Source organism: Colletotrichum costaricense, assembly GCF_030867565.1.
Source record: "Colletotrichum costaricense strain IMI 309622 chromosome Unknown Scaffold_10.1, whole genome shotgun sequence".
Classification (NCBI taxonomy): domain Eukaryota; kingdom Fungi; phylum Ascomycota; class Sordariomycetes; order Glomerellales; family Glomerellaceae; genus Colletotrichum; species Colletotrichum costaricense.
This window is the reverse complement of record NW_026848239.1, coordinates 415,522-440,636: the sequence shown is the minus strand read 5'-3', so window position 1 is coordinate 440,636 and position 25,115 is coordinate 415,522. Positions and strand designations below refer to the sequence as shown.

Sequence of the window (25,115 nt, the reverse complement as noted above, 5' to 3'; positions counted from 1 at the left end):
CGTATCAGTGCCTGATCTGTTGGACACAGTGATCTGGAGAGCACCGAAAGCAAGTTCGAAGTCATCTTCGGTGTCAGGCGAGGCAAGAGGTGGGCATGGTTTCTCACTACTGTATCTTGACGACCTTGTCCTGTTGTCAAATCTATTGGATAATTGAGCATAATCAGCAATAGTAGTAGTAGTAGTAGCTAGCACTTGTTCTTGTTTCCTGTATATTCTAGCCCTTATAATAGAGAAACATCTATGATAGATCATGGACAGAGCCAAGGTCTTGTCCATGAGAACCCTGCCTCGGAGCCATGAATTCTCGTCGTAACTGTATTTGATTAAGAAAACAAGCGCATGAATTTTCCAAACGAGCAGGAAATCAAAGTGTGTTCCATCCGCGCACTCGAGAGAGTCATTGCTCCGGCTGAGGAATTGTCTATCCTCAGAGTAAGGATCTATTTGTTCTGGCTGGCTCACCTATTTCTCCATGAAGCGGAGGGACTGGAGAACATCATGTTTCTTATCCTGGATCTGATTGACTTGGCAACGGTGTGCCATGCACTTGATCTGGCGCCTGTTTATTCAGAGCAGGAGCGACAAGAATCAGACTGCCATTTCTTCTCCGTAACATGTGACATCTATCTACCAACTTGCTTGGCGACTGACCTCTTATCCAAAAATCCAGCTGTTATTATGAGATTGGAGGCAAAGGCTCTCTCTCACGAATGAAAGCCCCCGCTATTTGGATGTGATGGAACATTTCGCTAGAAGAACTCCTTCGCCTTATAATCGCACAAATACTTACGTTAGGTACTAGGAAGAAACAATCACATAGCCTGCCTCAAATCTAGTACATATAGAAGTGTGTATTAATTTATAAGAATACAAAAGAACCTACCGCAAGATGGTACCTTGAGAATATATGCTACACTTGATCATCTAGACTGCCGGAGAGCATGCTGGTCGACCGTCCTCAATAGGTAATCACGGGATAGAAGTCATCCCCAACCATTTCTCCCGTCTTGGATGCACCAAACGTCACAAACACCTTCAAAATTTCCTTCACGAATGCCACAAACTCCTCCATAAACGCGTTCCTGGAGCGCTCATACTCTGGCTCCTCCGTGGCCGTGAGATCATTGAATCTCTTGAAAGTATGCAGAAAGTCGATCCACAGCTCCCTCGGCCCGGTATTCCATACCTCATGCGCCGCAGCCCTTGACCGTCCAAACAAGCTCTCCCAAGTCCCGTCGCCGTCGTCTCTCATACTACCATGGTTCACAATGATCCAACACATGCACGAAAGCACCTCGGCGTGGGAAATGCCCAGGTCCCTCCGGGAATTTTGCGCCCACGCGAGCGCGCCCTCGTCGACTTCGCCGCCGGTGTCGAAGCCTGGTCCCTGGATGTCGAGCTGCTGCATGAACAGCTTGTACCAAAGAGTCCCGTAGATCTCGAGATGCGCCTTCCATTCTAAATCGTTCTCGTCGTGAGCGGAGAAAATTTGTAGCCGCGTCTGGGAGGGGTCGCGTGTGACTTCGTTGAGGGAAAGAAAACACCACCGCGCGCATTGCATCAGCGTGTCTAGAGCACCAGTTCTCTTTTTGCCATCATGCGCCGGAAGAACCCAGTCATCCAGATCGTAGAGTAGGCTACTGAGTTCCGTCTCTTCTAACTGCAAAGAGAGCGTGTGCTGTCGCTCATAAACAGTGTCCAGGAGATGAAATGCAAATAGATCGACAGAACCGCCTTCTTTGAGCAAGAAGCCTTCCCAGGATCCGAGAAGAATGGACGAAACAGCGGCCTCAAGCATCTGCTTGATGGGTTCTTTCAATGTACGGTGATCGTCGTCTCTCATCTCGTGGTTCATGCTCTCTACAACATGTACGCATAATAGGGACCAGAATCCCACGTGGCTGCTAGACTGCGAAATGCGTAATTCTAGGCGGTCCAGAGCCGTCTGGCATTGTTCGACGGTCTCAGCCGATCGGCAAAGGGCTACAAGCCTCTTTGAATCTTCCATATCGCCGAGAAAGTCTGCATTGTATATTTCCCAGGCGTAAGTACCGCCGGCGACTGCAAAGATTGCATTCGCGGCTTGAATGTTGTGGGTTATTAGGTCGTACGCGTATGAGCCAGCCTCAAAACCGGATGTGAGCCCCAATGCGTCGGTAGCCTCGTTGCTTTGTTCATCTTTCAAATCCTCGTCAGTAATCTCTATCGTCATCGGGCAAGCCATCACAACCTTTGAGACTCTTGGGATTGCCATACTTCGCGCAGTCCCATATGCCTAGCCTGTAGACGAGTTGACGTTTCCTATCAAAAATTAGCCACGAATCAGACATTGAAGGTGAAACATACGTAACGATGAGGTTATGTTCATCTTCCAGGAACGTGATCACCGCGTCAAGAGTCTTCCTCTTATATTCTTCGCAAATGGTCGGCCTCAATTTATCCCACCGTTCCGTGGGAATTCGGGACGCTCGCGAGGTCGCTCCTTTTGCTCCTTTCGCCATATTGAGTTCGTTAATTATCTGGCTTTGTGGATTTGATGGCGCCCAAAAGGTAGTCCCTAGAACTTCGAAGGCGGGCATATGCTCTGATGCCATTTTGTAGGTTTCTTATAATCTGCAACAACCAAACAAGATTCTTCCGCCAGAAGCGAAGCGCCTTGGAGTCCTCCTCATAACCCAAGAAAGCCCAACGAGCTCCGCCCCTCGTCGCCTTCTTGAGGCTGAATTTCATGTAAGGCTCCCAGTCCGCGGACCAAGTACGTAGCCTTGGGTCCGAATTGTAATTTCATGGCTCCTCACTCCGTATGCGAGGTCCTTACACGATCCAATCACCGCTCAACCAGGGGTTAAAAGTGCAAGTTTCCCTGCACCGCCATTGGGTCAGCAACTAAGCTGGCGTTGTCATTCTGGGAGTTGAAATTTCACTTGGGTTTCAACAACACCATTACATCAAAATACCAAAAAGCCGAGGGGTCATGCATGCCGCTATATCTAGCCAAGAAAAGTGCAATTCCCATTGACAAAGTCTGGCCACCTGGGGAATGGCATGCTAGACCGGCCTACTCAGCCAAGTTCCAATATTGATACGTTTTTCATATAAAAGTAAGTCGCCAGGCTCAGGAAATCTCAGAGCGGGTCCTCGCCCCAGAAGTCAAATCAGACAACAAACGAGCCTTCTCAACTTGGATCTTTTGACTGCGCCTTTCTCTGTGTTGCCAACTCAGCCACAATATCAACAGCACTTGCTGTACGCCCGTCCTTGCCAGCCAAATTCAACAGGTGGTCTCCAGAGAGAGAAGATGCTTCGAAGAGAAATGTCTTACTCCGAGCCCTCGGAGCCCGCAGCCGCAAACATGGGTCGAGCATCGGCACACGGGCGTCGGAGACCGACCCCACTCCGAGAACATCAAAGCCAACAGTCGGCGGCAACTTCATTTCATGCGGACTCGACGCATCCTCAATCACAATCGATGCAGCGACAAAGGGCAGTCTATAGCCCCAAAGAGAAGCCGATCTTCTGTACATACAATACGAAAAGAGAGGATGGTAGTAGCAACATGCTGCCAGGCCAAAGGGCGGAGATGAGCCTGACCAAATTAGAGAAGGCTGGCGACGAATACTTCAGAATCAGGAACAGAGTCCGAAACCCGATACGCGGTGAGCCGTTTCCATGTGGCTTCTTGCAATAACGGACGATGGCAGAGATATTGGGTTGATTAGGTGTACAATATGACTGGTGTGAAGACAAAGTTGTTGTCGAAATTGTAGGATGCCGTATAGATAGATACCTGGGTAGCATGCTATTCCAATGAAGTCGTTTGCTTTGTCGCCACGCCTTGGGAAATCTTCACAAAAAGGCCGATCCATCGAGATGAATTGTGCTCGCTTGGTTGACCTGAACATGGTGCCTTGCTATGTGGCAGCCAGTCGGTAATGGCCGTGCCGCAGCTCTTAGACGAGTTGATTCGCGGATGCTGTCATTAGACGTGAGGGGGCAGGACACGAGAAGGGCCAGGTGATGCAGGTTGGAGTGTGCCCCGCAATTTAGCCCACAGGCCGGAGGGAAAGGTGCGGTGACGTGGGGATGTATCGGCCGGGTAGAAATACCTCCCTGCTCGCGTCGGTGCAGATGTCGGACGGGGGTGGGCCCTCTAGAGACTGGAGCTCGACGCCTGCCGCGTATGGTTCCGGAACTTTGCATTGAGGCCATTGCCAAGAATAGAGTGAGTGGCATGAGACGTGCAGTTGGCCGATGACTTTTTATTCTCTCACGAGATAGAAGAACCTGGGAAATCGTTAGCAACAAAGAAATTATACGTCGGAATCAGGTGAGAAAGCGTTTTTGCCGATCATTTTGCGTAAAATAAAGCCTGTCCCGGCATAGCAGGGAGCGGTCTGTGGCCGGCGGGTTTAGTTGGGTTTGGTGGTTTGCAAGGTGGTGTGCTGAGCTACCCGCCCACCATAGCTTCCGCCCCCTCGAACGGCGTACCGTTCCATTGGAGAATTGGATATTGTGCGGGTGGGTGTGCAGTCAGTCGCAACTTTCTAGATGCGATGGAAGGGATGGGCGAAGACTGCATATGTATGAGGTCGAATTGAGAGTTGTTTGGAGAGAAGGAGGAAACGGCGCTCTAGGTGCGCAGGGTAATGTTTTCATCTGCTCCATCCGCCAGCAGCAAATCAGGCCAGGAAGGGAAGCTATGAGGTGATGATGATGAAGGTCCATGGATGGAAAACCAGGGGGCTCGTCTCTTGATGGGCCCCAACGACTTGGGTCCGTATAAAGAGTCGGCATGGGGTACCTTGTGGCTCGTAAAGTCTGTCTGTGGGAATGATGGATGGGGCGTATATTGTAGAATGCCAACTTGTCTTAAGAAATGAGATGTTGGCCTCTGGCTTAGTCAAAGTGGGAGACTGTGGGTAGTAAGCCTCAGGGCGGTCTGGTAGTGAGCTCGGTATCATGAGACCTAGTCGAGCAAGTGTGACTGTGTCTCGGCCTCGGTGACGGTTGACGGGCTCCAGCTCCGACTTGGACTAGTGACCAAACATACCTACGTGGAGGCGTTTGGAGATGGGTTGCGCAACAGGTTGCAAGGAGGCAAATGCGGGAGGAAATGTCTGAAGGTCGATGGAGAAATTGTGAAGCGGCAAAGAGTGGCTCCTTGGCATTTGGGATCGTTGTGGGGCAACCGGGTAGGAAGTCACTGGAGGTTAGGAGCTCTTGCCTCTAAGAACTGAAGTCGACGAGCTTCAGCGAGAAGTCGCGGCAAGTCGTCATACCTGTGCAAGGATGACCCAACCACGGATCGCCCCACTCCGCCCACATTGCCAGCCATTGGATCGGACTGAAGTCTGGAGGTGCAGCTGCAAGGTGCCAAGGTACCTCCACACTGCGGCGAGTGCGTGCGTGCGGGTGCTCCAGCTTCACCTCATCTCTTCCATTACTCCAAACGCCCCCTTTTTTGCCTGTTCTTCCTTCCTATGAACGAATGTCCTAGACAAGCGAAAAATCCCTCCAGTTTCAAGCTGGTGCCAGGAAGGAAGCGTAGGCGGGGGTTTCCAAGACCAAAGCCTACCTCTTGGCTTCCTGACACAATGTGTGGCTTGTAGTGGTCGCCATCTTGGATTGAATCGACCGACCCTTCCCGCTAGCCTCAAGAGTGGCACATTTTTCACAACAGCTTGCTGCTGTGCCACCCCATCAAGGTAGGTACAAGAGCAGAAGATGGTGGATGGTCTCAAACCTTCACCAAGCTCAGAGTGCTAGCCAAATGAGCCTACTCTCGACTCCGGTCACGCTCGCCCAGGGCGGCATCGTCAGCTCTGACGACAGCGTCGCTACAAACGTCGTCTCCAACCCCGGACCCAAGGTGTGGCTGATGCGGTCCGGATACAGCAGGGAAGAGCATCGGCCAGACAGGGTTGACAGGTCCAGATCAGCCCGTCTGACTATCCATGCATTGGCTGGCATGGCTGCCGCTCGCAGGCTCCCTGTGTCATGTTGTTGAACCGCAAAACCGCAGGGGCGATCCCGATCCAAAGCGCTTCACGCCTGAGGCCACTTGCTGTTCTTACCCTATGCTTCTTGAATTCGTCTACGATACCTCAAGGTAGTGGGACAGTACGGCTACCTGGTACATCGTCCTCATGTCTCCAAAATGGATCGTTGACCGAAGAGGTCTCCCATTGACTTGCGTGCTGCACGAGACAGCCAATCGGTAGTAGCATCCTCTAGGCGCCAGCCCGTAGCCTACTTGATCAAGCGAGGCGTCCAAACAAGTCCAAACAAGCACGCCCAAGCCATCCCATCTCATTTGCCCAATGGTCCATGTATCCCGCCCCAGCCTGGAATCTGTACGGAGTAGTTACCTGAGGTACCTTAGGTATTGAGGTCCCGCAGTCGGGACCGGAACAGTACCTCCTCCCCATCCTCCTGCCTCATGCCTCATGCCTCCTGCCTCCATAGCCAGCCCTGGAGGACGAGGACCGCTGCAGCAAGGAAGGAACCTCTCTTCAGGTCTACCGTCTACATCCGCGTTAGTCGTTACACGCTAATGTGCTTGTGGCGAGCTGCTTTCCCCGCAGATTTAACGTCCCATCTACCAACCCCATGCTTCCTGCTTCCTGCGTCCCTCGCTTATAAGCCACCGCCGCCCTCCTCAACTCATGCCTTCTTGCTACTTCCAAGCTTCTGCTGCCATCAACAACTTTTTGTGCAACACCAGACTCGCAAGTACCGCAGATTGCGTGGCCACTGAGGATTCAACACCGGAAAACCATCATCATCCTTCAAGATGCCTACCGCAACAGAGCGCATTCACGCCCGTAAGCTACTGTCCATCCTCGGTGTATGCAACTATTCGTTTGTGCTGACATTTTCTCTAGTGAACCCCTTCTCCAAGAAGGAGTCTCATACTGCCGCCTCCATCACCACCTACAAGGTCTTGACTATTCTGAGTTGGCTCTTGGCTTTCGTCGTCACTCTCTACTACACGGTCAATGAGCCCCACGATGGCTTCACAATTCGGAAAAGAATTTGGGACCAGAACTACCTCTACCGCACTGCCTTCACTCTGAACTCCACAATCATCGACATATACTGGTAAATTCCGTCTCGTCCTTTCAGGTGTGTGGCACTTCTAACATGGTCCAGGGTCGTTCTCTTCATCCTCCAAATCGGCTACGTCGGACACCTCTTCTCGAGCAACAGCGATTATGTCAACGCCGCCGCCAGCGTCGGATCGCACTTCATCTTCAACAACCTTCTGCACTTCGCCTTTGTCATGTTGTTTGTGCGCTCCCACTTCGGCTGGGCTGAGTTCATCCTGATCGTCAACTTCGCCAATCTGTCGTCTCTTTACTTCCGCCACAACACGTACCCTCGCTTCATCCACTGGCCTGTCGTTTCCGCTCCTCTGGCCTGGACGTTCGTGGCTATCTACTGGAACGGCGCCATCATGGTTCCCCACCCCCACAACCTGGTTGCTCGCATCTTTGGCAACATCTTCATCTGGTCCATTCTGGTTTACGGAGGTTTCTTCATCGTCACCTACAAGGTAAGAGCGAATTTGCGCCTACGATTCTCCGAAATTCACTGACTGATCATGTTTTAGGATTACACCATGGGCTTTTCTCTCAGCGTCCTGTCCGCCGCCATTGGCGTTGCACAGTTCGGCCGCCAAATCATTGCCTTTCAGTGGATCTTTGCTTTCACCATCATGGCAGTGCTGTTCGTCTCGACCCTCGTGATTGCCTACCCGGCTGCGACTGGCAAAGACTACCCGTGGAGGAGCCGCACTGCCGACTCGGAGCGCGCCCCCCTTCTTGCCGATGACCAGTAAATGTCATTATGTTCGCATTGGAGGCTCGATACCGAAGTTTGCGCAATGGCGTATTCTCGCGACAGAAGCACCCCTCACTGCACGAGAGGAGGAGTTCGAGCTGAAGTGTGGTTAGAAGCCGCCCAAGACAGTAATGGGTGACAAAAAAGCCGTTTTCGTTCTGAAGTTGCTGCGACAATTGGTTCTGTTTTCGGTATGGAATGTACATGGCATTTTTAATGGCCATGCATGCGAAGGACAGCACAATAATTCCCCATGTTTTCATTCGACTTAGGGAGGAGAGGACGGGGAGGAATGACGTAGCCACGGTCTTATCGTTATCGTTATCGCTGTCGAGCTTTCTTATCGGTTTGAACCTTAAAGCACCTCACCTGAGCTACCTTACCTCAGGTAGTGGCGAGGTATCTACCTACCTTAGCTTAGAGCTGAAGGTGGAACGGATTAAGGTACCTCGAACCCCCTGGTAGTGAATCTATCAATTGTCATTGTTGCAGCTTGAGTTCACGGATGCCAATTGAAGATCTCCACCCTTTTTTGATACCCAAACTTGGTCCTCATGCTGCCGCCCAAGAGGTTTCCTTTTTCTCTGCAACTAGGGACTGACTTGTGTCAAATCTCCCGCATCTACCGCATTTTGGCGAGCGACAAGGAATCCAGATTTCTCCGTCGCATCCTCACCAAGCATGAGCGCCTCGCGATCCCTGCCGCCCTGAAGTCGGCCGACGCATCAGCGACGCCGTCCGAGATTTCCAAAGATGACGACTTCCAGGCGTTGAAGAAGCGCAACCCGCTTTTATGGAAGAAGGCTAGCTTCCTGGCTGGCAGGTAAGCTTTCGATCCCGAGTTCATCTCTCTTCCCGGTCAATTGAGAGAGAGCGAGAGTGTGCGGAAGCTCACGTCTTCAAACCCCCCATGATTATAGATTCGCAGCCAAGGAAGCGACATTCAAAGCACACCCCACGAGAAACCTGACATGGCACGACATCACCATTGCCCGGAAGCAATCCGCGCAGCTGGAGGATATTGAGGAGCGGAAGAAGGCCAAGGGGCAAGAAGAGAAGCCCAAGAAGCAGGACGAGGAGCCGAAAGAACTCGAGGCCACGGAGGCAGGACCGACCGCATCAACCCCCAACGGAAGCGGCCCGCCCGTCGCCATCGTGCGCGGCATACACGAAGGGATACCCGGGCAGGAGGTGCTGTTATCCATCAGCCACGACGGAGACTACGCCACGGCCGTGTGTCTGGCCTTTGAGGCCCAGGGCGAAGGCTACCCGAGTCGCAAGCAGCCCGAGGAGCGCAAGGAGAGCAAGAAGTGCGACAGTCCCCGCGACACCGAGGCTGAGAAGGAGAAGAAGAGCGCGAAGGCGGCGGAGGCGGCTATGGAGGTCGAGGTGAGCTACGAGGAGTTTGAGGAGTTTAAGGCGTGGCGGGCGTGGAAGGCCAAGGCTAAAGAGTAAGGGAAGACGAATTGTGGGAAACGAGTATGGTGAGGATGAGGGCTGAGAAGAAGGAGGAGGAGGAGGAGGAGGAGGAGGAGGAGACGCGTGAGGCGATGGCTGCTGAGAAGGCTGAGGAGAAGGCCGGTGAGAAGGATGATGACGTTGAGCAGATTTACGGCGTCACGGTTTGAAGGGGCTATGAGGAGATTCCCTAGATAGAGAGATGGCAAAAAGTGTATTTGTAGAAGGCTATGTCATGGGACTCGATGTAGGTGTAGGTAATCCTGTATTATAAGCTCACGTTCTATGACATTGTAAATATGAAGACCCAAGGCGGTCGCTTGCCACTTCTGCTCTCGCTTTGCTCGATCGACGAGTCCAACTCGTTTCCCCAACTGTCTGTTTCCTTTACTGGAGCGCTGTCACATGGGTATGCATGCAATCAAGTTACGATACTCCCTTCCCTAAAATATGGGATGTGGTTGTTATGTCCACACTTTGGAATACGAATATGAATATGTGCCGGCTCGTCCATGTGCCTACCCGCGCAATTCCTCTCCCACACCACCTCATATCAAACAGCCTTGAGGAAGTCACATAAGCCGCCGCACACTACCTTACCATATATCACATGTTCTTCTTTCATTTTCTTCCTTTCCCGTCCGCGCAGGGCGCTCAGGTAGGGATTTTTTCCTTCTTCTTCTTCTTCTTCTTCTTCTTCTTCTTCTTCTTCTTCCTTTTAAGCCACACGATCCTCCATGCCCCTACAACAACAACAACAACAACAACAACCAAAAAGCAGGTCAACCCCACCAGCAACACACAAGGACACCAAAAAAGCTCCACCTCTCTGAGCCCACCCACCACAACAGGCCCCCCGCCCAAGCCGAACCCGCGCGCACAGCGGACTCAAAGGACAGGACAGACAGGGGGGACAGACATGACACTCCACTAAACCGCAAGCCCACACAGCGGCACGCAACACCCCCACCTCACCGGACGACACGAAACATAGGCCCCGACTTCCGCCCCTCGCTTCAACAGAAAATAAGATCCTGGCAGGCCGGCTGGCCTAATGGCTAAGGCGTCGGATTCCTATGAGGAATACAAACTCATCCGAAGATTCTGGGTTCGAGTCCCAGGTTGGTCGTCGGTAATCTGAACACAGATTACGAGTAATCAATCTTTTGACTTTTTTTTTTGGTCTTCTTCTTAGAACACCTTTCCAATCAAGTTTACCTTCTTCGTCATCTACAGTGGTATCCTTTGTCTTATAATCTTTACCCCTTTAGTCGTGTTGTATTCCGAGGGATGCGCGCGCATGCATCAATCACTACCTTACGCCCTCTTCTCTTCGCATCAAGGGCAGTTGGTCACTTTATCTCGACGCGACTTAAGCTTCGCGCACCTCTACTGATATGTCCAAAGCTCTTTGCAAAGACTGTAGCCCGTCATTCAATCAGGCTCAATTAAGGAGCGAACAACGACAGGTCAGGCAATCGCGGCTTCAGTGTGCAAACTCATCAATGCCAACCAAAACTGAAGTCTCTATCCATTTTATCATCAAGTCATCACGACATGTCATACAACAACACCGCCCAAAATAAGGAAAAAACAATCTGAAATTTAGGGTATCAGTGTATAAGTAGTATCTGCAACAACAAAGTAATCCACCCCTTTTTCAATGATTTCCACGCCCACTACCACGCCGAGTACTTCTTCTCGAGCAAGGAAAAGTCGGCAATGATGCCACACACTCTTAACAACTCGCAATCAAGACGGCCTCTACCAATTCTCTCTTGACACAAAAGAAAAGGAAGCAATCCGTGCCATCAAGGAATTGTCAATGTCCTCTATTCATCCACCCTCGCTCTCACAGGCATCAGCTCACTAGGCCTCAACCATGAGCTGCTCCCCTTCCTCCAATAACTCCGTGACCTTCTTCAAGTTACCAATAAGGCTGCGTCCAAGACCGACCAGGAGCAGCTTCTCTGCGTTGGCGGGCAGGCCGAGGTACGTAGGCGGCTCGCGCTCCGGCAGCTTGTGGATCCAGGCCATAAAGTCCGACAGAGAGGTACCCGACGGCACAACGAGGCTGCCCTCTTGGTTCTCTGTGCCCTCAACGAGCTTGTGTCCGACGTCATAGGCAGATGGCGTCAAGAACGAGTGCACCAGCTGGTTCAGCTGCTTGAAATCTCCCTCGTTATCAATCTTGCCACCGTAGGTTTCCGTGACGAGGTAGCGGATCATCTCCCAAGGGATGCTCTGAGGTGCAATGTTCGTACGGGTGCCGGCAGCGTTTTCGATCCAGGTGTCAATGATGAATGCCGAGCATTCGTACTGAGCAGGTTAGCTTATGCATTCCATGTTCACTTCGATATAAGACTTACGTCACTGTCATTGAATTCCCAGAAGCCCTTCCATCCCAAGCTTGGAGCGTAGCGCAGACGCTCTTGCACGACTGCATGCAAGAAGGCAAGAAGCAGATACAATCGCGTGCGCTCCACGGGTGCCTTGGCACCTCTCGTAGACAAGGAAGACATGGAGTCCTTCATGTTGGCGCGCACACCGGCGGGCTGCTCGTACATGAGAACTCTGGAGGCGCGCAGCAAGTTGACGGGGATCTTGGGACTCGACTCCATTGACAGGAAGAGGCGGAACTCGGAGTGGGGGTTGAGCGACTCCATGCGCTTCTCGAGACTCTGCAGCCATGTAGGCGCGAGATGCACGTTCTTGACCAAGACCCAGTTGCCCAACTGCGCGGCGTTGTTGATGGCCTTGTCGGCACTCGCGAGGCCCTCGTTGGAACCCATGGCAATGTTGGTGCATTTGACGCGAAGCCTCTCAACGAGGTTGTCCACCTTGTAACTGGCATCGAAACCAGGGCTGGAGACCAGAGAAATCGGTCTAGTGGCGGGAACCTGGCTAACAGTCTCCTTGAGATCCTCGACGACGTCAAAAGTGTCGGAGCCAAAGACCAGAGTGACAAATCGCTCGGCAGCGGGGACGAAGCGATCGAGACGGAACAGCTTGACGAGGAGCAGAGATTGTAGAGCCTGGTCAAAGGCCTCTGTGCTGTCGTCCCAGATCTGAGGAACAAAGTTCTCAGCAAGCTCCTCAGTCAGGAATTTGTCCCAGTCAGCAGACGAAACAGCGTCAAGCTTGTCCTTGAGCACGCTCATGCGGCCAGCTCGGGTGAAAGCCTCCTCCTTGGCATCCTTGTCGGTAGAAAGATCCTTGCCTTCCACGCGATCATCAAGGATGATGTCGATCAGCGTCTTGTCCATCTTGTAAGGCGAAGCTTGCGCAAGCAGCATGGCCAGCGTGATCCGGTCCTTTTGGAGCAGGCCGAGCGCAGTCCGCTTGAAGGCGGTGATGAACAGATCCTTGACAATGATGTCTCGCCGAATGTTGTGGTTCATCTCGTTGGCGAGATTCTTGTTACCATGCAGGACAGAGTGGAAGATGTCGAGGAAGTACTGGAGCGAGAACTGGTAAAAGTGGTTGAGGTAGTGGAGCTGCTCCAGCACAGCAAACACAGTGCTGCAAGAGCGGGCAATGATGCTGTACTGCTGGGTAATCTCTTCGACTTCTGCCATGACGCCTTCGGTGTTGCTCATCTTGTCAGAAATTTCCGCAGCCTCCGTCTTCAATGTCTCTAGGGTCTCAATGACGTTGTCGTCATCGAGAATGTTTCCGCGGGACTCGTTGAGAGCTTGCAAGAGACGCTTCTCCAACTGTCGCAGATGAATCTTGAACTCTCCCTGCAGCTTAATAAGGTTGGATCGCCGCTCGTCGACATCTGGTCTCTCAGACTTCAGTACGTCATTAAGGGACTGGGTCTGGAGACTGCTCTGGGTGACCGTGAAATTGACAAATGTGGTTCGGGAGCAGATATCAGGAGCAAAGGTTGCCGACGGGTCGCGGGTCGACAGATAGATCTTGAAGGATGGCGAGAAATCGATCTGCTGCTTTCCAAGCTGGATAAGGACACGACCACCAGTCTTCTGGTATTCCTTGTTGAGGACGTGGTTGAGAATTGGATCGAGGTATTCGGCATCCTGGATGAGGATAGGGTTGCCGAAACGGAGGGAGCTCTCCAATTGCTTGGTGAACGAGTCATCCAAGAAACTGGTGACTGTCAAGCGACGGTCCTTGCTCTCCTTCTGCAAGAATTCAGTGACTCTGCCGGAAGGATCGATGATGAGAGGGTAGCGGTTGAATCGCTTGAGGACGATGGCGTTCTCCGTGCACAGATCGTCAACCGGCAGACTGTTCTCCTGCCAGCTGAGACGCTCATCAGCAGTCGACAGGTACTCGGTGACTGGGTTATGTTGCTTGTATAGCACACCGGACAGCTGCAGCTGGTGCAACCAGTCATCCATCATGGACTTTCGGAAAGTTTGATCGTAAAGACCACTGTAAGCGAGGAAGGCTGCCGCGACGAGGACATCGCCAACGAGCGTGCTGATCTGGGTCTCGAAAGACTTGCTGCCCTCCTCCCAACGGACTCTCTCAGACGAAAGACTGTCGAGTAACTTGACGCTTCTGTCGACCTTAAACTGGACCTTTGACATCTCAGACTTGATGGCTTGCGTCTCGCTAATGAGCGCAGCATACTCCGTCTTGTACTGGGCGATGCTAGACTCGAGGGTATTGATGGTGTTCTCCACAGCCTTGGCCTCGGCCTTGGTTTGCAGAGCGGTCTCCTCGAGCGCATCGACTTCGTCCCTCAGAGGACCAACACGATCGAGAATCTCAGAGTACAAGACCTGTGCCTCGACCCATTGTACCAGAGGACCACATGCTTTACTGGCACGGTTGACTTTGTCGAAAGTGAATTCAGGGATCGACAAGAAGTCATTGCGCATCTTGGTACGCAGAGCCTTGGTCATTTGGCGTTCATTGTCAAAGTTGACAATGCTGGCAATGAAGTCATCGCGACGGATAATACCTTGGATCGTTCTCCAGTCGTTGACCTTGTGACCGAGCAGGGCACAGACGGACTCGAGGGCCAATCTGACACCCTGGGGCGGGTTACCCATGGACCGGACTTCGGTAAGATGTTGACGCTTGATGTTGCTAACACTGGCCTTGGCCTCTTCAACGGCGGGTTCAGCCTTGGCGAGGTCTTCCAGCACAACCGTTCTTCGCGAGGCCACCTCAGCTTCTTGTTTCTCGAGTGCGACCTGAATCTCCAACGAGGTGTTCTTTCTCTGTTCAGCCTCTCTCTGGTCTGCAACCATACGCTGCAGCTTCTCGTTGGCCTCAGCGTCCTTCTTCTCGAGCTGAGACTTCTTCTCGGCAAGGCTGACCCTCAGATCGCGAACCTTGTCGACGGTGTCTCTAAGCTTCTCGAGACCAACGTTGAGATGGCGCTGCTGCTCCTCCAGATCCTCGCGCTTCTCGTTGTAAAGCTTGACATACTGCGCAACGAAATCCAAGAAGTGTCTGGGGGTAAGGAAGGTGACCTTGCCTTGCTGCTTGAAGAGCTTGGTGTTGAATCTCTGGAGGGAGTAGTGGATGTAGACCATGGAGTTAACAATGGTCTCGCGATGCGTAGGGGGAAGGCTGAGGGCGCGGTACGCCACGGGGATAGTATCAGGCGCCTGGAAGTTGGGTCGATCAAGGTCCATGGACTGGGTGAGCTCATGACCGACTTGGAAGAGAGCCTGATCGGACCAGTCTCCGAACCAGTTGAGAACGCAACGGTTGAACAAGGCAGGACTGGTAGCAGCCTTGGATCCCAGACCACCCTCTGGCGGGTTCATGGTGAACACAACATGCAAATTCTTGACAATCTGTTGCGTAAACCACTTGTACAGCTCCTCAGGCGAGTCGAGGTGCAGGTTTTGTCGTTGAGCACCCTCCTTGCAAGCTGTCATGAGCGCGGCGAACTCGTCTCCCTCGAATAGACCGGGAACCTCGGCGTTGGCGAGCAGAGTATTCATTCTTTCGAGGAAACCCGAGTCCAGAACGTTGGCTTCGTCCATGATGAAGCAGATCTTCTCGCCCTTGCAACCGCAACGCCTGAGAACATCGCGTAGATCGTCGTCAAAGTCTTCGGCAGAGTACTTGCCGTGGACCTTGATTTGGAAGACCTTGAGACCGTTCATCCAGGCCACAAAGCGCGAGAGCGTGGTCTTTCCACTACCACTCACACCGATGAGGATAAGATGGCCCTGGGGTTGTCTGAAGACACGATCAATGCGGAGCACGTGTTCCAAGACATCATTGAAGAGAATGAGGGGTACGTCGACTTCTTCCTCACAGAACGTCTTGAGTCTGGCCTTGACAAAGTCTCGAAGCTGCTCTCGGTCGACTGGTACGTAATTCTTCGACAGCCAGTTGGAGAAGAGGATGGGGCCGCCAAGTGCCTTTTGGTCATCGATAGTAGGGAATAGATCAAGAGCAATGCGTCGGACTGCGTCATCGGTCCATTGGCGCTCGTCCTCAGCGACGAGACGATCTTGGAAGAGGCGGAGAGCTTCGTGTGCCCAGATACGGACGAGTCCCTCAATAGACAACGTCTCCAGAGGCCTGATGGCTTCGTAGATACCGCGCACCCATCTAGTGAGTTCACGAGGACTGTAGACATAGTGAGGCTGAATCTTGGGCGTGAACCGCTGTTGCGACTCAAGGTACAACTTGACCATAGCCTGCGTGAGTGGCTCAGAGTAGCCACGGAGGGATGGGATAATCTTGAGAACAGCCGAATTGAAGGTGCCGTAAATCTGGAGCAAGGAAAGCTCTCCAGGATAGTCGACCATGATGAGAGGAGCATGGCGAAGGAATCTGGCACCCAATGGTGTACGACCAGCGTCCGTCGGAGGGTTACAGGCACCGACAAACTGGATACGGTCGAGAGTGACCCAAGACTTGTCCGAGGTTCTCCAGAAACCATTGTGCTCAACGAGCTGGCGCAAGAAGGAAATGGCTCTCTGTGTTCCGTACTTGTCGGGGGCAGGCAAGTTGATTTCATCACAGAAGATGACCAACCATCTACCAATCTGTGTAGGCGAAAGCATGACTCCGTTCAACGTCTTCTTGTACTCGCAGTATTGCTCAAAGGTCTTGATGAGAAGGTCGGGAGTAGTCGCGCTGGAGAAGTTGAGGCCAACAACCTCCATGTTGGGAAGCTTGCGAAGAGCGCTGAAGAGCGTCATCGTCTTACCGGAACCGGGAGGACCGCAAAGGAGCAGCGGCTTATGCTCAGCCAACCAAGAATAGAGAACATCCTCATGACGCACTGTATCAAGAGTAGGAATGACCACGTCTGTCTGAGTGACGGAGTGAGTATTGACTTCAATGGTCGGCACCTGGTTCTGCCACGGCGTCCACTCGGCCTGCGGAAGAGACACGTCGAAATCGATGAGCGAGCTGCTACCATCAAGAGGCGGGTTGCCGAAACTGGCCAGTCCGCCAACGGCATCTCCAAACGCTTTGCGGTCGTTAAGAGGGCAGTCACCAGTGAGAGCCCAAACTAAAGCGAGGAGCAGCTTCTTGGCAATATAGGCTTCAACCTGCTCAGGGTCTAGGGGGAAGTCAGAGTGCTGAGCGTTGTACTCAATCATGTCGCGGACTGCCTTGTTCAAGAGCGAGAACAGTGTGTTCAGAACGCGAGCGACAGTGAAGTCCATAATGTGGTTGTAGCTTTCGGCTTCCTTGAGAGCAGCTGTGAGGAAGTCCTCCCCGGAGAGATAGGCGTTGAGCAAATCGGCGACTTGAGACTGAACGGCCAGGGCCTTGGCAGGGCTCTGTCCAGCTCCGACGCTGTCTTCGTCCAGGTCCTCGAAGGGCTTGGAGCGGAGCGTGCCGAGGTAGTGCTCAAGCATCATCATTGGCGTAACGGTGTCCTCGCTGAACCAGACCATACCGCAACGACTGACCGTGGCGAGGGTGGCATACTTCAACGTCTCCACCTCGAACATGATGCGGACGTTGGCGGGTAGGTTGAGACGCTCACCGTTGGGAAGGGTGAGAAGTTTGTTGTCGTCCAACACACTGTTCAAATTCTCAACCCATTCGGGGTCAACGTCGCCGTCGAAGACGATCCAGTGGCGCTTAGAGTCCTCGCCTCTGAGATTGTCGACAATCTTTCGCAGAATGCTAGTGAACAGACCATCCGTCCACTCACGCGTGGTAGAGTCGAGGTTTCCGTAAAGAGCCTCCTTGGACATGACCTTGGAGTCAATGACGTGCTGCACGCCCTCGACACCCTCGACCTTCTGGAGAGCGTCGAGCAGAAGAGTCCATGCAGCAGACTTGCCGGTACCGGAGTTACCAACCATCATCACACCGTGGTGGATCTTCTGAATTTGGTAGAGTTGAAGAACCTTTGTCATCCAGGTGTCGTTGACCACTAGCTTTCTCTCGTCTGCGAGCGTTCTGATGGCGTCCTCGAGGGCCTGCAAGTTGGCCGGTACGTACTTGACGCCAGGGAAGCAGTCCTCTTCGACCTCGCCGAGGATCTCCACATCGCTCTTGATAAGTTTAGGGGCGATAGTTTCGCGGATGCTCTGCACGATAATTTCGGGCTCAACAACCTCCTCAGCGCCAATGCTGCCATCACTCTCTACAAGCCTTGCACGCTTAAGACCTCCGGAGCTGACGAGAACACTCTTCAGAGCACGAAGACCAAAGTCGTAGTGAGCTTGCTTGGAAAGTCTCGCGGCACACTGGTCGAAGAAAGGAACCGTGTGCTTTGACAACTGCTTGGCCTGGTTGAAACCTTGAGAGTACAGCATGACTTCGGCAATAAGCTCCTTGTCAGGCTTAGACATGGCAACGCTGCGGAACAACTTCTTCAAGTTGTCGGGAAGGTTGGAACGGCCAGCATAGCCCGGGTTCATGGTGATGAAGATACCAGTGTTGGCGTTGACATGGAGCTGGCGCCCAACCAGTTCGGTCTGGGCCTTATCGTCTTCGGCTCCCTTCTTCAGGCCAAGCTGAATGTTTTGGATTTGCTGCGAGACAGCGGATAGAATTCTCTCCTCGAGACGGTTAAACTCGTCGAAACATCCCCAAGCTCCGACCTGGCAAATACCGAGGAAAATACGGCCCATGGCCTGGAAATCGAAAGTGTCGTCACAGCAGAAGACCAAAGTGAAACGACCGAGCTGGAGACCAAGGGCCTTGACTGATTCCGTCTTACCCGTTCCGGCTGGACCGTAGGGAGACCCACCCAGTCTTTGCTCGAGGGCTTGTGTGAGAGTTAGGAAGCATCGGTCTGTAAGAGGTGTTCTGACAAGGCGTTCCGGAACTCCCAGATACTCGAAGCCGTAGCTGAGCTTGGCATTGGCCATCTTCACCTGCAGGCGATTGGGGAAGTCGCCTTCGGGAGTGTAGACGTAGCGCATCTGGAGAAGCCACCAGTAGTGAGTAGGCGAGGTTGCGTTGAGGCTGATGAGTTTCTCGATGGCGTCGCGCTGGTGCACACATTCGGTGATGAGCTGTTCGCACTTCTTGCGCTGAATGACCTCAAGATCACCCAGAACGGTATCGGCGAGGAGGCGAAGCACTTGCACCTCGAGCTCGTAGAGAGATTGCAGTGACTTTCCTCCGTCAACGAGAGACTTTTCGACGGATGTGGTCCAGACGACTTGTGTTGCCAGAACGACAATCTGACTGGGAAAGGCTTCCATGAACGCATCCATCGCCTCCTTGTCGATCTTCTCGGATTCAAAGATTGGAGTATACTGCTCGACAGCCTCCGCGAGGAGCTCAGCCAGCGTGTTCTTCATACCACTCTCCAGGAGAGCCAACCAGTCGTTGATCTTGGGCGTTTTGGCGAGGGAGATTTCTTTCTTGAGACGCACAGCCTCGCCCTCCTTCGAAGTGAAGCCAGAGATGATAGTCTCATCGTCCATAATCAGTCCGGACAGACCAGCAAACATCTTCTTGAAGTGCTTCGCGATACGGAGGGTGTCGTTGCTGTTACCGATCATCTCGAGGAGATCTTCGTCACCAACGAAGTAGAATCTAGGGAAAGAGACACGCTCCTTCTCAAGGTATTCACCAAGAGCCTTTTGGATCTTGTTGAGGAGTTCAGCCAATCTCTCGAGAGACTTCTGAACGTTGGGAATAGTCAAGACATCGAGTACGTAAGGCTGCTTGTAGACCTTCTTCATGACAGCAGAAAACTCGCTGTTGATGTTCTGGAACCTCGAGGACTCTACTGGCAAAAGATGCTTGATGTCGGCATTGCCAGTGAAGACACCCTCAAGGTAGACCCACTGACGCTGAACATCGATCCAGACGTCAAAGAGGACATGCACTCTGTTGAGCTTGTCTTCCCAGGAGGACGCCTCCTCCTCGAACTCCTTATAGTAAGGCGAGTGCTTCATGGCTTGCAATGAGTTCAGGTTTTCGCTGCACTTGGCGAACAGATCGTCCCAACCGCGAATGAGACGGCACTTGTTCTGGTAGTTGACGAGCTCCAGCCCATAGTTGGACCACGTCTCGCGGACTTGCTTCAGGAACTCCTCCAGGGCCATCTCACCCTGCGCCTGAGCAATGATGTCCCTGACAATGACCTCGGTAGCGACGAGATTGAGGTCCCAAACATCGCCAAGAGTCATCGACACTGGTGAGTATCGCTTGCCAGGCTTGATCTGCTTGTAAATCTTGGTCCAGTGGCGGTCTCGAATGGCCTCGGACTTGAGGTCAGAAAGAATGGTGTTGACCTTGAGCAGACTGCGAAGGATAGTCTGCACGTGCTCAAAGGCGGCATATTGTCTCATGCGACTAGGCATCTCCTTGGTGCTCTTGATAAGGTCGTCAATCTTGGACCGAATCTTTCTGGGTTGGACAGCAGTCCACAAGACCTCTCGCGTCTCGTTGAGACTCGCCCAAATGGTGGACAGGTTGGACCAAACGGACTGGAAGTCCTGGACTTCTTCCAAAATCGTACCGAGAGAGGTGTCCGCGGATGTAGGAATATCGAGAGCCTCTTTTGCCTTGGCCACCATTTCAAAATCGGACTGCAGCTTAGAGATTTTGGTCTCGAACGTCTTCAACGTTGCGGTGGCAACATCAGGCTGAGTGGTGCCAGAGACGGGCTTCTCGTCGTTCCATTGCACTGCGACCTCGGCAATCCTGTCGTTGACAATCTTGTCCTCGGCAATGATCTTGGATCGCAGGGCGTCAGTCTGGTCCTGGACGATCTTGGACTTCTTTTCCAAAATCTCAGTAAGAGACTCCCACGAGCTGTCAATCTGCTCGATATGAAGCCAGTCGTTGGGGAATTGGTAGCGCTGGCGCACGAGGGTAGACTGGCCCTGTCTGAACATGTCGATCTCAGGAGCCCAGAGCTTGACATTACGTCTGCAAGCCTGCACAACAGTAATAAATTGCACGGCTTGTGCAGTCGAAGATGCATCGAGGCCCTGGCTCTCGAGATCGCGACGAGCCTTTTCAATCTCGGCGTGGACCTCACGCATACGGTTTCCGAGTCGGCTGGCGAACTTCATCAAGATCTCGTGCTGCCATTGGTCGTACTTGGCATTGACCTTTGTCTGAACCTGATCGTAGTCAATCGTGATATGGCCGAACTGCCGGCTGACTTCTTGCGTGTCAAAGGTCTGGCGCGTCTTTCTAATCTCCTGGAGCAACTGCAGCCATCTCGCAAGCTGGTCTCCGAGAGCCTCGTAAACCTGTTCTGACTGAAGATCCCAGAGGGACTGGAACTGCAGCCACTTGTCGACGTAAGAGCCGATCTCCTGTAATTTCTTCTCGACAGACACGTATACGCGGCTGAGTAAGTCGGTGCAATCGCTGGGAAGGTCGTCAAAGTGCGGTTCGTCCAATGTGGTAGTCGTCAAAGTCATTTGGTATCGCGTGGCTTTGATCTTCTTGAGATTACAAACGATTCCGAGCCACTCGTGGAGTTGAACGAACCAGCTCGAGCGGGAGTATTCCAGTGGAGGGTCCAAGTAGATCACTTGATTCCGCATGGACAACTCGAGAATCAGACGCTTGATTGTAGGTCCTTCTTGTACAGCCTCTTCGCCATTCTCAGTTACTTGTTTACGGCGCCCATCGTCGAGATAGTCGTCCTCAAAGGCATTAATCCAAGCCAGGATGGCGTCTTGCAGACGAGTAAGAAGCACCTCCTTGAGCTTTTGGTTCATCATGTCGACCCAGTACGGCAAGTTGACGTACTGCTCCAAGTTAAGCTGATCGACGGCAGTCTGGATGGTCTCTAGACGTGAAGTGAAGGCGCTGGCCTCGTAGGGGCAAGTGTTGAGCTCAATAAGCGCCTTCTCCACTGTCGCGTGAATTGACGCCAGTGAAGTGGTCTTGGCCTGAAGCAAGGACACGGCCGCGGCAAACTCTCGAATGAAAAGGCTGTGCTTGCTCTCGGATGGCTTGGAAAGCCCAAATTCGGATACGTTGGGCAAGGTAGCGTTGTTCTTGGTGGAGAAGAAGATCTCGTGAGAGTTGACAAATGACTCCCATCGAAGGGGAACACCTCTGGACACCAGAGCAAAGACGTCGTTCCTGTATCCATACACAAGCACGGCTTCCTCGCCCATCTCGGAGATTTGACGCATGGTCTGCGAAAAGGTACGAACGCTCTCCATGAGACTGACTGCGAAAGGGTAGACACGCTTGGCATCCTTGGACACATTGTTGATTGAATGAGGAACAGCATAGTTTTGCCACATGAGGTTACGTGTCTCTTTGAAGAGGGTGATGACTTGAGGATCAAAATTGACCATGAGTTCGTAGCTGTTGCCCGTAGATCGCTGGCGACGAATATCAAAAAGGAAACCAGAAATAGAGATTTGGCGGCGCTGAACATCGTCGAGCCAAGCCTTGTAGATGGTCTGCGTGTCCAGCTTCTTCCGGAAGAGATTGCTCTCGCTCTGCAGCTTCTGACCTTCGGCGTGGATGGCCCACTCGGAACCCAGCACGTCCTCGACCTTCTTCATGTAGTTGTCGAGCTGATGCTCAATTTGTCGCGCCCAGATAATGGCACCAGAAACAGGCGGCAGATCACGCAACTGAGCCATGGCGTGAGCCTCGGAGTGGCCATACTGTTGCTTGAAGCGCTCGTGAAGGCCGTGGATGGCTTGTTTCACGTGCTCCATCAACTGGTTCTGGTACTCGGCAATAGCACCACGAATCTTTGGGCGCACGAAAAGAGCGTTGAACTTGGAGAAGACGCGGAACATCTCGTTGGCGTTTTTTGCCGTCGCCAGGCGGTCTCTCAGGCGCGCAATGATGGAGTTTTCAACCCGAGAAGTCCGCTCATTGTACATGTTCTCAGCCTTGGCCCATCTCTCGGTGCCCTCAGGGGAAACATCCAAGAGGTCGACGTTCTTCAACGCCTCCCAGGCCTGTTTGACTTCTTCGACGGCGTCCACATCGCCCATCTCTTCAACAACGACTACGCCGTTGGTGTTGGTCGTTTCTGTCAAGCCGCTCACAGTAGCCTTGGGACCGAGAACATTGACAATGGTCCGCTGCAGCTGCTCGTGGTTGTCGCGGAAGGTGCTGACGTACTTGAGACGGCCTTGAAGCTCGGCATGCTTCGGGTTGACCTTGATGGGAATGAACTTTTCGTTTCTCCTACGCGTTACCTCACGCGCGACATTGGTAAACTCCTTGATGCTTTCATCCCATGTAGTGAAGATGTCGTCGCTTGCCTTCATAATGGCCTTGAATTCAGTGTAGTCGAGGTTGACAAGCTCGGTACCGGGCAAAAGTCGGTGCAGCACCTCGTCCAAGTCTCCAGAAATAGCTTCGACCAAAGGGAGGGCTCTCCGAATGGGGTACGGGCAGATTCTGAGCTTCCTGTTCAGGTGGCCAAAGATCTGCACGATAGCGTCCTTGACCTTGGACAGATAGGTGGCGGAAAGCAGTTCGTCGAGCGGAAAGTCTCGCATGAGCTGGTTGTACTTTTGCACCTTTTCCATGGCCTCCTTCAAGCCGGTATCGGCCGTGAAACTGACAGTCGCCTGGAAACGCTTGGCGTGCTTGAGAATCTCAAGAGTCAGGAGGACTCCCTCGCTACGGAGCTGTCCTTCGATGCCCTCCAATGCAGACTCCATCGACAGCCAAAAGTTGACCTCTTGACTGGCCGTGAACTTAAAGTCTTTAGCGCTGTCGGCGGGGTCCCTGGTCATCCTCGTAATGACCTGAATCGACTTGATCCAGCTGTTCACATTGTTCTGCAAGCTGTTGAGGAAGGTACTGTCGGAGAGCACGGTGCCCGGGATGAGATCGAGTGTGGGTTTCGAGTGTCGCGAATCGGCCTCTTCCAGCGCGTTTTGTACCATTGTATGGAACATGAGGGAGACCTCGGGAATTTCGACGTTCTGCTGGAGATGAAGCAGGCTCAACTCCAAGTCGTTCCATCTCTTCTTGGTGACAGGAATTCCAGTCTTGGAGTCCACATCCGCCCTGCCCCTGGCGCCATTGGTGATTTGGCTCCGGGTGTTGGCATCAAAGTATGGCGCCAGCGCATTATGAACATAAGAGTGCAGGATTTCGAAGGGCGAAGTGGAGGGGCCTTGCTCGCCGGCGGTGGCATTCAAGGTCGCAGGGCCTGGGAGATTAGTCAAGAGTATCTGAGAAGTGAGCGGCAGCGAGGGGTCGATCGGGCCAGGGCGCTGCTTGAGCAGCACGAGGCATGACACGGTCGTGGGAGACGAAGAGATCTCGGTCGTCAGGGAGTATGTGTAGGATGGAGACTCTACACTCAAGCGGTTAGCGGTGCCTATGCAAGTCGGATAGGGTTCTGCCTCGCGCGGGTTGAACGAACTTGAGTCGTCAGTTCCATTCTGTATCGTGGATACGGGCAAGATGTCTTTCTGAATGTATAGGGCGTTCGGGGTATCGGTAGCGAAGCGGGTGCAGCGCTGGACAGTATCAGAGTAGCGGTGCTTGTGAAGCAAGCTCCCGGGGCTTTCGAGGTCCTCGTTGGTCGCTCCGAGAGCTATCTGGCAGACCAGAGCAATGTGGTCAAGAACGCGGCTCGGATCGATCGAGGATTCGGCGGTGGGCGAGGCGACGCCGTTCGCGCCCGGGATCGGGGTGGAGGCCACCTCCATGGCGGCTCGGGGTATGTGGTATGTGGTTTCGGACGAAGGACGATATTTACAGGGTCGAGGTCGGCATCATCGTAGGTACGACGGATAGACGGTAACGTAGGTGAGCGGACAGTGTGTCTGTCGGGTCAAAAAAGGGCAACCTCAGGGGCGATGACTGTCGGCCGCGAGGTGGACGAGTCTAGATGAGCCGGGGAGCGAAACGAAGAGAAGCGAGAGAATGGAAAATGCTAAAGGAGAGTTGTGGTATCCTTGAGTGGAACGAGGAAGTGATTATCGCGTTTAGGATCCGAGATGTGCTCGTCGTCCCGTTGTCGTCGTCTGGTAGTGGGTGATTATTTGCGGCAGCGGGTTTGATGCGCAGCGCAGATTCCGGGGGTTGTCGTGGGATGAGTCTACGAAATGCAACTATGTAATAAGGTAGGTAGGTCGGAGGTGAGGTGCCCGGTCTTCTGCAATGCAATGTTGACTTTCCAGACGAATTACTGGAGAGTCCCCAGACGGGTTGACTTGTCCACGGGTTCCACTTTCACGTTCGTTTGGGAACTTCTTGTGCAAGTGCAATGGAGCATTCCCGCGAGTTGTGTACAATTACACAGGAAACGGCGGGAAAAGGTACATTGCTCCAGGGCGGTGGTCCTTTCCTTTCCCTGAGATCCAATGTCTGCGAGTTTTAACGCGACCAGGCAGGACCCTTGTCGCGACAGCATGTGTCAGGAGGTTTGCTGGCCACTCAAGCTCAGGTACGTAGACTGTACGTAGACTGCCCGGAGTATC

General features: G+C 53.0%; 5 protein-coding genes across 5 annotated transcripts; 2 read left to right on the top strand and 3 right to left on the bottom strand.

The window, feature by feature from the left end:
• Positions 1-961: 961 nt before the first annotated feature.
• Positions 962-2,215, bottom strand: CCOS01_09738 (uncharacterized protein; the record flags this gene model as incomplete). Its single annotated transcript, XM_060457895.1, has 1 exon — positions 962-2,215. One exon carries the CDS (start codon positions 2,213-2,215, stop codon positions 962-964), a length of 1,254 nt encoding a protein of 417 aa, XP_060311060.1.
• A 3,882-nt stretch (positions 2,216-6,097) lies between these two features.
• CCOS01_09737 (uncharacterized protein) lies at positions 6,098-6,316 on the bottom strand (the record flags this gene model as incomplete). The annotated part of the gene is made up of 1 exon (XM_060457894.1): positions 6,098-6,316. The coding sequence occupies one exon, from the start codon at positions 6,314-6,316 to the stop codon at positions 6,098-6,100; it is 219 nt and encodes a 72-aa protein (XP_060311059.1).
• A 480-nt stretch (positions 6,317-6,796) lies between these two features.
• Positions 6,797-7,843, top strand: CCOS01_09736 (ATP synthase F0; the record flags this gene model as incomplete). Its single annotated transcript, XM_060457893.1, has 4 exons — positions 6,797-6,827; positions 6,888-7,104; positions 7,156-7,558; positions 7,616-7,843. The coding sequence occupies 4 exons, from the start codon at positions 6,797-6,799 to the stop codon at positions 7,841-7,843; spliced, it is 879 nt and encodes a 292-aa protein (XP_060311058.1).
• Positions 7,844-8,399: 556 nt separating this feature from the next.
• On the top strand, positions 8,400-9,300 carry CCOS01_09735 (uncharacterized protein; the record flags this gene model as incomplete). The annotated part of the gene is made up of 2 exons (XM_060457892.1): positions 8,400-8,668; positions 8,766-9,300. The coding sequence occupies 2 exons, from the start codon at positions 8,400-8,402 to the stop codon at positions 9,298-9,300; spliced, it is 804 nt and encodes a 267-aa protein (XP_060311057.1).
• Positions 9,301-11,172: 1,872 nt separating this feature from the next.
• On the bottom strand, positions 11,173-24,341 carry CCOS01_09734 (dynein heavy chain; the record flags this gene model as incomplete). Its single annotated transcript, XM_060457891.1, has 2 exons — positions 11,173-11,622; positions 11,673-24,341. The coding sequence occupies 2 exons, from the start codon at positions 24,339-24,341 to the stop codon at positions 11,173-11,175; spliced, it is 13,119 nt and encodes a 4,372-aa protein (XP_060311056.1).
• Between the last annotated feature and the right edge of the window lie 774 nt (positions 24,342-25,115).